Below are 13,433 nucleotides of genomic sequence, written 5' to 3'. Positions count from 1 at the left end.
GAGTACAGGATTTGGTACTATCAGTGGTGCCAGGCGTCCATCGGGGAGTCTTAGAACAGATCTCCCATGGGTAGATTGTTGATTACAATGAGCAGCACTGTTATGTGTTACTGCAATGCAGATGAAATTATGGTACTCCATGGGCCTCAAAATATTACCACTCCTGTTCAGGAGAAAAGTTTCAAAAAAAAATTAAGTCAAAGACTGAGGCTACACAGATGACCTTCAGGATAGTCTTAATTACAAGAGAAATGCCAAATTTTGATATAATGCAATTCCTTTATTACTAATTTTCTCACTTTTTAAATGTACACATATTCTCAAAGTATTTTCAGATGTGGAAAGTGCCTCACAATCATTTATATTTGCATGTTTATAGTTATTATATATAAATATTAATTCATAAAATCACAGCACAATCTGAATGCACATGCATGAAAACCTCTAGACACAGGCAAAAAATATTTGTAACCAGCCCTACTGCCTACTGGATGAGTGGGGGTGGGTGAGAAGAAGCAGAGGTAGAGGTTCAATAAACCAATCACAGGATGGATCTAACTTGTAAAATGCTCTAAACTAATGAAAAACTCCTTCAACTTCTGCAAGTTGTACCTTAAAGGAGACTACCTTGACATATTTGAATCTGTCTTATTTATGATTTAGGGCATATCATAGAGTAAAATAATGAATGTTGAAGTCTTGAGGAGAAAGTGCTAATGTAATAGTTATGAAAGGACAACTTATTAAATATTGCCTTTCTCTGTCATATCACATTTTCAGGTACTCTGTGTGATTGTGCATATGAGTGTGTATGTGTATGTATATATATGTATATATATATATATATATCAATACATACTAAATTGACCAGCCACCTGGAATATATATATATATATATATATATATATATGTATATACACACACACAATGTCACTAGTAAAGTAGTTCTCATTATTAAAATTGATTCAATTCCATTATGTTTTAATGTCTTCCTAATTTAAAGCTCTAAAACATGTAATACATCATGTCAGATGCCTTGGTCAGAGATACCTGTTATGCATGATACAATGCTGCATAGTCATCAACTTAGAGAAAAAGCATTATTTTTTTAATATTTCATAAACTTTCCAACAGAACACACATTGTACTTCTATAGCCTAGAAATGTTTATAATAATTTTAACTGGATTTGTATCATTTTTCAGAACATGCAATACTAATCCAGGCAATTTCCCAGTATCTGTGTCCCTGGGAGAGGTAGTACCACAGAGCTCCTAAAACACAGTTCAAAGCCCTTTTAGTGCTAATCCAAATCACTGAGACTTGACTGGAGATATGTTTTGGGTTTTAACCTCTTCTTAGCTGCATTTTACTTAGGCTGATATTAAAACTACTTTGTGGCTCCAAGGGTCATGACTAAGGATGCTTGGAAGTAAAAGTAGAAAATTAAATTGCAGGTAATTGTGAGCGGGCCATTTCCATCTCACTCCGAGGTCCGTCTTCCATAGCCTTCTCTAAGAATCTGATACAAGAAGCTGCTGTTTCTTCAATGGAATTTGACCAGCCACCAAGATTTCCAGCAAAATAAGGAAGGATGCTAGCTGACATCTGGCTAACATAAGAGACCTGTTTTAAAAAAGGAAATGCACTGTGTTAGTTTATTTTTTTTATTGGTTTGGAGATTTTTAAAGCACAGATCTTAATTTTGTTGTTGTGTGGGGGCTATGACTCTAAATTTCTGGGCCTTGTAAGAATGAATCTGAAAGGATGGTCTTAGGAATCTCTGGTTGTGGACTAATTACAAGGTTGTCATTAAAAGTGGAATGGAGAAAATTTTTCCATATCTGAAGGTACAACTTAAGGGGCACACGTACAGTGCATGAACTGCTGTCCACAGCCTTGATGAGAAACCCAGAACATACAGCTTCGCTTCGGATGTACGCTGGAGACGGTGGCACTGATGGCAGGATGACTGATTTTGTGGCCACCACGTAGGTGTTACTGAAAGATGAGGAAACACATTCTAACTGCTTGTGAGAAACAAAGAATAGTTGTTAGAAAGTAAGTTTCTATAGTAAGGACCACTTTTGCTTATTTGTTCATTTGTTTGTTTTCTTCACCAGGCTGGGATCCAACATGGGCTCTTGCACATAGTAAGCAAGCATCTATCACCCAGCCACACCCCTTGCTCACAATGCAACTTCCTCATCCAGGTAGAAGTAAAGTTCTGAAAACCTGGCTCCATCAGAAAACCTTTTCCCTGGCTACATTCAAATGTACAGGATGGGAATAAAGGGCCACAATAGGTACATGAACTTTGTATAACCTCACAAGACTGGAGTCACCTTCGAGTTTCGTTGCAACCTAAAGGATTGTGATTTCAATCTCCTTTCCTTTTTAATTAAAAAACAGTACTCATTGTTTTAAGGAAACCTTCAATAATAGAGAACCCTTTAGGCAAGGAAATAAAATCTTTCTGTCCAGTGGAACTGCAATCTTTTCCCTACTCGGGAAGTGACTGTTCTTAGCATCTTATCATGTAGCTTTCTAGGTTATAAATAACATTTTTATGTAGGCAAAGGAATGCATGTCGATTTTTAAAATAAATACAATCATGCTACAAATATGTTCTACAATTTGGTTTTCCTCCTAACCACATGTCTTTAGAAGTGTTTTTATATTAGACTCTTTGGTGACAAATCCTTTTTAGTGGTGGGTCACTGCTTTGTAGTACCATTTCATCATAATTCATAAAATGGACCATTCCCTTATTTCTCATGTCTTTTGGCTTAATAAGTATACTATATTGGACATGTATATGCAATTATGTGTGCCATTTTGTGGGCACTACCACTTAGATGCCACATTTTGAGCAGTCTGGCATATATAAAAGGGACATAGGGCCAGCTGACAACCAGCTGTGTTGGAACCTAGCCCACTCCTGCCTTTGAGAAATCAGAACCAACTTCTGTGCCTTTCATTGCCTTTTTACTAATAGTGGATTGTTTCACCAGTTTACCAAATACCACTTTTACATCTATGAAGAGCAATACAAAAGAAAAGTTCTTTAGCATCCTGTGCAGTGCTTTGCACCCTGCTAGTACCTAATATATGATCATTATTTTTAATATAAAAACTTAAGATCTAACTACAAAAATTCAAAGGTATATATCACACAAGAGCAAAAATACCCACAGTGGCTCTCTTATGTTTCCTATCAACTTTTCATTTCATTTCTATTCTATTTCTATTTTATTTTATAGTACTTGAACTATATCTACTCACCCATCTCTGGGAGGCTTTCTTCGTGATACAAGTACTACGAAGTCCTTTGGTTTACCCCCATTGATGTTAGGACAGATGACATGATATATCTGATCATCCTTACTCACATGGTCTTTGGCTTCACAGGCTCTGTGTGAATAGACCAATGAATAAAGGATACACTTTTCTTCCTGCTAGACCAGGGCATTTACCCCCCTTATTTACTTGTATAATCTCATTATTGGTCTATATTCCCCTTCTTGGCTCCCCTGACCATTTCACCAGAGTCAGCATCATGGCTCAAAGGCTACCTTTAGGACAAATTGATCAGGAAGACTATCTCTGCATGCAAGGGAGAGAATGTTGTCTCTCTGACTCCAACTTCACTGCCTTCCATGCTGCAAATAAAGGCATTAATTTCTTTTTCCAATTATTTTTCTCTAGGATAAAGTAATATTTTGGAGACTAGTAAGTCATATGGATAGGTCCAGAAAGGACACTTAGGTAGGGGAATGTGGTAGGTTGGATAAAGCTCTAAGTCTGGAGTTACGCGACTTGCTTTTGAATCTCAGATTGCCACTTATGGACAAATTACGTTATGCAAGTTATTTCTTATTTCATCTGTGAAATAGAAATAGAAATAACTATGAGATTATTGTGAGGATTAAATATGAACAACTCCATACTTACACTGCATCTACAAACATTGATGCTTTATACTAAGGATCTTTTCTCAGAGTATTAGCCATGAGCTTTTATCCTGGCATCTATGCAATTATGACATGTGACCCAAGAGAAGTTTCACTTTCATGTTATTAAATTGCCTATTACGTAGTATTAATCACAGTAAGTTAAAAATATTAATGATGAATCTCTTTCTTTTCCACCTTGCAAAGCAGGACTCTAATACAGGTCCTGTCACTGTTGCCGGTGAGACCTTAGCAGCATCAGAAACAGGAATACTATTGACCTTGAGTTGCTTGTAAAATCACAATAGAGGAGGACAAAACATGGCAAATAAATGAGTCCTGGTTTGTTGTTTTGCATGTCTCAATACCACCTGATAAAATATGCGGTACAGAGCAAACTTTTAAAATGGATCTGAATTCATAAAACAATGAAGCATACATTGGGCAATGGAGACTCACTGCAAGATTTACCAAGATTGATTAAGAAAAAAAGCATTTGAATTTGTTCTTACATGTAATGTGGGTCCCACAAAGGTCGCTTTGTATAGTCTGACAAGAGATGATAAGCCAAATGTGCTGGACTTTTCACTTGCTTTTCAACCCAAACAGATAAAACGTCTTTCTCTTCCAGAGTGTATATTTTTATCTAAAAGATAGTAACAAGAAAAATAGAATCACGAGATAAAAAATTCATACACACACACACACACACACACACACACACACACACACACACACACACACACACACAGAGTCATGGACTGCTCTAGCTAAGGCATCTTATTACCAGGATAAAAATGAAGCCAAACAATGGCAATTTAAGTTCCAATACTTGGGTGTCTAGAAGTCTAACTGGTATTGGTACTCTCAGTCCTTGAAAGAATATGTGGGTTATCTGAATATTGTGCAACAGATTTACCCATGAAAATAGGAGTATCAGCCTTTCTCTCTTGATTTCATTCTGGTGCTTTCTTACCTTTTTCCCAGAAAGAACTGAGAGTGTCACCAAGGCTGATAGGTAGACCCCCATTTCCTTTTCCTCAGGAGACTTTGGATCAAAAGCTATGGCTTTTGCCATATGAATTCAAATGGGCTAAAGAGGCCCAGGAAACAAACCAACCACCACCACAACCAACTCAACCACCCAGCAGGGCCAAAGCATCCTATTTGATTTCTCAAGTACAAGTCTTCATCATTCTTCATTCTGTGGGGCCAGTCCCTGAGTTGCTAATGCATACTATATTCCCTAGACAAGCAGAGACAGGTCCTGGAAAGCCATTGACATATACTTAAACATTTATGCCTTCCTTGTTATTGTGAGCTTTCCTGTGGCTGTGTTTTTGACAACAATAAGAATGTCTGTTCGAGGCACATTTCTATTCTTCCCAATTTTTCCATCTTTTTTGGGGTGCTTTGAAGTTAGTGTCAAAATTTGCCATCTTATAATCGTTCCCATGGAAACAAGCTGCAAGATGATAAACAAACATGAGGCTAGGACTTCACTGTGGGAATCAAACAGATGGAAAATTCAAGATGTGAAGGAGAAACCTTTATTTAAGCATATATATATTCTTTATTCTTAATAAGAGAATAAAGAAATGAGATGAACTTACAGCAAAATAAGAAGCAAATAAATGATTATTTGCTCATATGAAATACCCCTTCTCGAGGTTCTTAAATCTAGCTTGTGAGGGAAGACATGACCTAAGCTGTAAGTAATTATCAAACACAAAGAACGCCATGGATGGTCTCTAGTTCATTGATGAGCTCCCTCATTTGACTCAGCCTGACACATCTCCTTATGCCCCCCACACCAAGGAGAAGAAGAGGTTCACATAGGCAAATCCAAAACTAAGTGACCTTCTCAAAGCTTAGTGGCCATGGTATGTGGCAGGAACTGAGGCATGGGACCCTGCTCATATTCTGGCCTTGGGACAGCCATGCTCTACCTTGGTGGAAATAGAGGGGAGGGAGATATATTAGACGGAGCACTTGTAAAGAGTTGACTTGTCCAAGTAATCATTGGTGATTTTCTTATAATATTAGGCAATTTATTATTTGGGCTTTGTTTCTGGATATGACTTCCCAAAGAAGTAACATTTAATCTATTGTACTAAATATATTCTTTTGCACATGAGTATATGCTTTCCCATTCATGCTGCTTATGAATGCTAGATACCAACAGTGATGTAAGAAACAGATTTTATGTAATGAGATTGATAACATTTTGTGAAAGATAAAATGAACTAATCGTTTCATTTTTATTAAATCTATATTGCTGTATCATTGAACCAGGCAAAGATGGAAACTGTGGATCTAAAAGAGGTAAGGAAGACTGAAAGGTTTTGGTAATAAGTGGTAAAGAAATAACAAAAGCAAGCCATCGAGACTGGAAATAATCAAAGGAGATCAAAGACAGAATTGAAAAGAATCAAGGAAGTAGACTCTAAATAAATTGTAGATTTCAGGGTAAGGTGACTAGATGAACTGTCATCAAACCTGAAACACTGAGGTGCAGTTTTAATTATGATGGGTTATAGAAGTGTTAACCAAGACTGTCCCAGAAGATGAAGAGGGATAGTTATTCTATGTTATGGTATACTGCTCCATTGATGAAAAACAATCCATACTGAAATGTGAACCATGCCCAAGAGCCAGCATTACTGAGCAATTTCCAAGAGGCAGGCACTCCTATGAGACAATAGAGTGAGAGCAAAAAAGTCCTTCACAGAGCAGAGTATGGTTACTGCGTGAGCATCAGTTTCTGATGCTCTGAAATCAATTAAAATTGAAATGGAAATTGCATCCATTTAAAAAAAATTGGATAACATGCAAAACATTGTAAAAGCTGCTAGAAGAGATACAAAAAAAATCAGGCAAAACTTCCTTAAGGCGTTTGTGATCTGGCCTAGAAGACTATACAAAATGTTAAGTTGCTAAGGCTTACATATCAGTTTACAGTAACTAGAAAAATGTTAAAAAATGTAAGGCAGGATTGACAAATTAATTTTAAAGTAGTCACAATGAAAGGAGCTCTGGAGGGAGAAATTCATGAAGTCCAGAACGTCCTTATGGAGAAGTGTTTGTCTTGGCTCTTGAAGATCCTCTGCTTTGGATAGATGCACATGCAGAAGAGGAAGGAAGTAATGGAATGTGAGAATCTCACATCCAAATATGTAACCGTATTTGGATGACCCAACCAGCATGTAGAAACAGAGTTGTAAAGATGGGTGCTGCTGAGTAATCATTTCCCTCAAAGGTTTTCACCTTCATGAAAGCAGCACTTGGATCAGCAGAACCACAGCCACCACACCTTCACTTACAGTGGGGTAGCTCATCCTACCTTTTCCAAAGCCGAGGAAATCTCCCAACCGCTTTTGGCTGCCAGCGTCCTAAGGGCTTCCACATTGGCATTGCTCAGGGATGCCTAAGATACAAATATTTTAATAGCTGTGGGTTCAATACCTAGATGTAAGAGAAAACATCTTTTGCCTAGAAATGGACACCATTCAAGAAGGTATATGTTGAACCAAAGTAATACTGTTTAGCTTAGAACTAAACTTTAACTGACAAAATTTCTGTCATAAGCTCTTTAGAATTCTGAACATTAGCCTGCTTAGAAAATGTTTAGAAAATTAGTGTTATTTAACTTGCTATATTGATCATCAACATTAATGTGACTTAATGTTTATGATTTGTAACCAATATGTAATAGTAACTTCCTGCTATTCTCTGCATTTTACCTTCCAGAACATTCAATTGATGACTAGATCCAAGATCACAGGCATGTCATTCAACACAAATCATGGTAAGACACCATATTACAGATCCCAGCTGGTGGTATGTGAGTTTGTCACTTGGGAGCATCCATAGATGCCAACCAAGACTAGAATCAAGTGGCTGGTCATCAGTTATATTGGTTTTGTTTCAGATTTGAAATGATGCATTGATCTAATTGGCCTTTACATCTAATTTGTGTAGGTGGGATCTGAATCTGTGAAACAAGGAGACTTCCACTTTTGTGACTATTATATGAAGAACATTAAATCATGAAACTCTTACCTGCTTACTTTTATCCCACTGTATGGAGAACGAAACCTCTTCTTTGTGGGAAATAACATATTTCCTGTAACAAGTTATGTGACACTTAGCACACGACAGCAACTGTGGTACTACCTTAAGCTGAAATTAGCTGTTTTAAATGGCTGCTTGTAAAAAAGCCAAGCAAGAGCATGGAGTCTGAGGACCCCATGCTCTTGCTTGGCTTTTTTTCAAGCCTCAGTCCTGGCTCAAAAATAAATAAATAAAAGATAGATGGTTATGTCGAAAACGAACTTTACAACTTTGGTGGGGGGGGGAGGGCGGAGAGGATTGGATGGAGGGGCGGGGGGGGGATGGGAAGGGATGGGAAGGGGAAACAAAGGAGGAGGCTACAATGCTTGATAAGAAATGTACTCATTATCTTGCCCATGTTATTGTAACTCCTCTGTACAGTATTTTCACAATAAAAAATAAATAAAAATTTAAAAAAAGATAGATGGATAGATGGATAGATAGATAGATAGATGATAGAATAGAATAGAAACAAGAAAAAGAAAACTCCTCTTACTTGTTTATAACCAGGAAGAATCATTCCCACAAGTCAGTCATTAGCTTTGAGAAACACCAAACCTTCTTTTGCTTTATGTGGTAACAAAGACCCAAAGAGAGTCTTTCTCTTTTTGAAAAGAAAAAATCAGATAAAAAAGGATTCCCCTGTTCCTTGTGGCTTGTGTCTCTTACCTTCCCAGGCGGATTCTCTTCCGTGCAATAGCTCCCTGATAACGTCGAAAATCATCCTTTAAAAAGTAAAAAATAAAATGATCAATATCTACTATTTTAGTGCTACAGTCCTTAGCCTCTCTTTTTCTAAGACAGTTGAAAGGATTAAGTGGTGTGTTGAGTCACTAGGACTCACACTCAAGTACTTCCATGTTTAACCCACAAAGGGTGCTACCTTTGCAGCAATTATTTTAGTTTCCATGACCAGAATTATTCATAAATCTCATGATAAAGTGAATGTTGACAAGAACTACCTCCTGCATAAGAAAACACAGCTTCAATGGAATAGCACAGCATCCAGAATGGTTGTAAGAAAGTGATAAAGAAAACTCAGAGAGTGATTAGGGAAGAAAAAAATAATAGAAAAAGTCCATTTTACTTTGTTAGACAAAAAAAATCAAAGAGAAAAGCCATAGAGGTAGTGATGGAGGGTAAAAGTTTTATGATTTTAGTTTTATGATAAAATCATAACATTGATTACAAAAGCAGAAATCATCCTCAAAGCTACTGGAATATTCGCCTCTTTGAAAAAATGTGCCAGTATTTTTCATGTTTAATAAAAGTAAGTTATATGAAACAAAAACAAACAAAACAGCAGGAATCACCTTGTTTAACGAATTCAAGTTTTACCTATCCAGGTTAGATGGGGTCTGATGATTGAAGTTTATGAGGTAATAACTGACCTTTGAAATGGGTTTGATTCTGGGAAAGGTGATGAGCTCTTCCTGATCATCAACAGCATTATAAATAAGAAAAGCGCTGTTGATGTGACGGCCTCGGCCCTCAGACCATTCCCGACAGTCAAAGGCCTCCACACGCACACCAACTTCGACACTGCAAGGGACGATGCAGGGCATGGGCACAGAGGACAGCGGCATGACTGGCCTCCACTGACCACCACCACCACCACCCCTAAGCCACAGGATGAGGTTCTGGGGTCTTTTGCTTTGTGTTTAGCAATTTTTCACAATTAAAACCCATTTTTCGGCTGTGGAATTGGTTTGTGATAGCCCTTGAGAAAATTTCCACTTTATTTTTCCACTTGCAAATAGGAAAAGTGTTCAACTAGTAACAGGGTCTCTTGAGATCTTGTGTGTGTGTGTGTGTGTGTGTATACAGTGTATATATAGTAGGTATATACACTAATATAATGCATATATAGTGTACATGTACATATATAGTATGTATATATAAATATATAATACATGTATTATATATATATAACCAAAGTATGTTCCTAGGAAAGGAGGCTAAACTGTGCCAAAGTCACTTTTTTCCCCTAAAAAACAACACTTCCATCAATTAAAAGACTCAAACTCTAAAATTAGATAGGAAATTTAGATTTCTATTTTTTTACACTTAGAAAAAATGCTAACTGGGCCGGGCGCAGGTGGCTCACGCCTATAATCCTAGCTACTCAGGAGGCTGAGATCTTAGGATCACGGTTCAAAGCCAGCCCGGGTAGGAAAGTCCATGAGACTCTTATCCCCAATAAAAACCACAAGAAAACCAGAAGTGGCGCTGTGGCTCAAGCGGTAGAGTGCTCACTATGAGCTGAAGAGCTGAGGGACAGCGCCCAGGCCCAGAGTTCAAGCCCCACGACCGACCAAAAAAGAAAAAATGCTAACTGAAATCTTTCCAGAATGTATCCAGAATAATAGAATAACTAGGAATGGTTTGAATTCATAATGATAAAAATGGGTTCATGATGAGGTGGTCGAACATATGGTCACTTTGGGGACTGAAAGAAAGAATAAACAATTATGGCAGGATGTTAGGTACAAAGCAGAACCAGCCTCACCCCGATGGCACTCACTTACAGGACAACATTACAACCATTACTTTTGACTCAGTGTGAGGTGAACCCCATGCTGGATAGAGGCTTCAAATATGTTGCCATGCATTGCGTGAAGTTGGAAAAAAAAATAAAGGAACTTGATTTTTTGAAGTATTCCTTACATTCATTCAGCTTCAGATTGAAATAAAAATAAAAACGAATATGTGCGAGTTTGAGTTGATACATAGAGTATACTTCACCTTGTCTGAAATGTATTGTTGACAATAGCACTGAAGACAAGCCTGTCCCCAATTGTAGATGGACCCCGGAACTTGAACATATCCACTGACTTCAAAAAAAGATGTGCTGGACATAGACGGCTGAGGAGACAAAGGGAAGGAGAGAGAAGCAAATGACCATTCTCCAAAATGTTGGCAACAGCTGTTGACCCATTGAACAAAGCAACAGACAAGTCCTCAACCCGTTTTTCCAAATAATCAACTCTTGAGTCAGTGGGTTGTGGACTTTCAGAGTGGTTTGTACGCAATCTTGAAAGTACTATGTCCCCAAGCAGCGGAGACTCTACTAAGATGCTGGCACTTTTGCCCTAGGCTCTTCCCTATGGAAGTCTTTCCAAAATAAACCTGGACCTTCTAATGTCATTTGCAGATCATATCCATCCCCACATCACACAATGACAGTCCCAGGAAGTTGTAACTTGTGTTCGGGAGTGGAACACAGGGGAAGGCAGTGGGGAGCTTCACAGTTAATTGACTCAGCCACAAAAGGCAAAGTTTTTTCCCCCACAGAAAATAGGCTACCTGTGTTGTTGCACAATGGTTGAAAGTCATATTTTAACACTTTCTGTGTGTATAGAATTTCGAAATAGTTATAGAGAATACTTAATTTCAAAAGACACTTCTGTAATTCTCTCCATGTTAGAATCCTACTGTGGCCATTCATTAACGAGGTGTGCTAACACTAAGTGAAGAGATTCCATCACTGTTAATTATAGTGTTAAGCATTTACAGTGAAATATGTTCAAGTTCAAATGCTACATTGTCACTAACAATGACAATCTCATTTTAAAAACAAGCTCTTTTATTTGTATGTAATTTATAGAGAGGATAAGTACAGGTTTCTAATTATAGTCATAACTATAGACACATTAGTAGTAAAGCTCTTTTAGTGTGAGGAAAAGAAAAACCTTAATTTTCAATGATTACAAAATTGTCACAAAACTCTTCATATGCATTTTCATAGAATAGTGTTCCTAAATGCTACTCAGTTACCTTATGAAATAGCCTTTTTAAAATGGAGGAGAGTTTGAAAATAGTCTCCTAAGTACTCTTTCGTTTCCTACTTTTCAGCTGATAATTTGGCCATAATGATTTTAACCAACATTTCAAAGATCTAGATAAACAATTTCCTCTTAAAAGATTTATAATCAGCCAGCTGTTGGTGGCTCATGCCTATAATCCAAGTGAGTCAGGAAGCTAAGACCTGAGAAAGGAGGTTTGGGGCCAGTTTGGGCAGCCCTATCTCCAATTAACCAGCAAAAAGCCAGAAGTGGAGGCATTGCTCAAGTAGTAGAGGACCAGCAGTGGGATGAGCAAGAGTCCAAGGTCCTGAATTCAAGCCTCAGTACTGGTACAAACATATGAATGAAATAAAATCAAATAAGGTTTGTAAATAAACTGAGAGTCTAATTTTTAAGTGAAAAGGCCATCATCCATTTCTGTTCTGCAGCTGCTTTCTCGTAAGCTTACCTCAATGAGTTGCAAGAGCAGCATTCATAATTCAGAATAAAGAATTGTCATTCGGTTACAATTTTGAGCTGAGACTTTAAATATTATTCACCTTCATACAAAAGGAAAAATTAATTGGAAGGTCAGCAGGTAAATGATTTATATCTTTCTCCCTTGGATTAAAGGCCATATTTCACTCAGTTCTTTCATTGCCTCTTTAACTAGCTCGATAACTAGATCTTTACTAATGTTCTCCCCATTGGTCCCCAAAATAAATGCCCAAAGCCAAAGTCAAGAACCTTGCAGAAATAGTAGCCACTGTCTCCATCCAAGCCATAATCTGGCCACCAAACGTGTTTCCATGATGGTTAGCATGGGGTGGGAGGACAAGTTCAATGCTCTGAACAGAAGTGCCCCTGGTAGCAACAGCTCCCTCTTCTTCACCGCACACGGCACCTGCAAAGTGTAAAACAGCAGTGCTAATGGAAACAACCAGGCCTGTGTGACAGCTTGTCCTTCCCAACAGCCAACTCAACTTTAGGACTTTTAGACAAATGGAAATGTCCCCAAATTCTTTTCAGTGAAGATATATAAAGGTTCTACAGAGTGACTTTCATCAGAAAGGAGGATATTTATGGTGAGTTGGGTCAAGAAAACAAATGAGAATGGGAGTTTTAGAAGATGTATCCCAAAGTGAATCTACCAGAAGTTGGTTAAAGTAATAGGTCCATTTAAGCTGGAGTTGTTAGGAGGGGGAAGAGAAGGACAGAAATTTGGAGGTGATGGATACTTCACATATCCATCGTGATATGATTTTACAGGTGTATACTTAGGTCAAGTTGCAAGCTTTAAAGATTTATCATATGTCAACTATATACCTCAATAACCTCATTAAAGACAAAAAAGTTGAAGCTACGAAGGGCTACACACAGATCCTGAGAATCTGAAGCACCATAAACTTTAAAGTGGGGACATGACTTTTTGAGCAAATTGTTTGATGATGAATGTAGCCACAGCAGAAAATACACAAGCCACGAGTATGTCTCAATGTCCTTCTGCTTTTGAATCCTATCTGCCTCATTTACTGACAAATTGGTTTTCACTCTCAACAATGGAGAAATCATATGCTCTAGCT

At 37.7% G+C, this 13,433-nt stretch overlaps 1 protein-coding gene across 2 annotated transcripts in view; it reads right to left on the bottom strand.

Annotated features, from left to right (window-relative positions):
* Positions 1 to 13,433, bottom strand: part of Acot12 (acyl-CoA thioesterase 12) — a 39,127-nt gene continuing 25,694 nt past the window's right edge. Inside the window, exons 6-15 of one of the 2 annotated variants that reach the window (XM_013015941.1) lie at positions 12,598 to 12,754; positions 10,811 to 10,930; positions 9,457 to 9,607; positions 8,735 to 8,790; positions 8,015 to 8,078; positions 7,296 to 7,379; positions 4,465 to 4,598; positions 3,285 to 3,413; positions 1,874 to 2,000; positions 1 to 1,625 (exon numbers count right to left, since the gene is read on the bottom strand). In XM_013015941.1, the coding sequence (XP_012871395.1) occupies positions 1,446 to 1,625; positions 1,874 to 2,000; positions 3,285 to 3,413; positions 4,465 to 4,598; positions 7,296 to 7,379; positions 8,015 to 8,078; positions 8,735 to 8,790; positions 9,457 to 9,607; positions 10,811 to 10,930; positions 12,598 to 12,754 (1,202 nt within the window). In that variant the 3' untranslated portion in view covers positions 1 to 1,445. Of the gene's footprint in view, positions 1,626 to 1,873; positions 2,027 to 3,284; positions 3,414 to 4,464; positions 4,599 to 7,295; positions 7,380 to 8,014; positions 8,079 to 8,734; positions 8,791 to 9,456; positions 9,608 to 10,810; positions 10,931 to 12,597; positions 12,755 to 13,433 lie in introns of those variants that run through there. The other variant, XM_013015942.1, reaches the window with a different exon arrangement.

The sequence above is a fragment of the Dipodomys ordii genome, unplaced genomic scaffold, assembly GCF_000151885.1.
Source record: "Dipodomys ordii isolate 6190 unplaced genomic scaffold, Dord_2.0 Scaffold28, whole genome shotgun sequence".
Classification (NCBI taxonomy): Eukaryota; Metazoa; Chordata; class Mammalia; order Rodentia; family Heteromyidae; genus Dipodomys; species Dipodomys ordii.
Note: the sequence above shows the minus strand (reverse complement) of the source record. Positions and strands in the feature narration are given on the sequence as shown.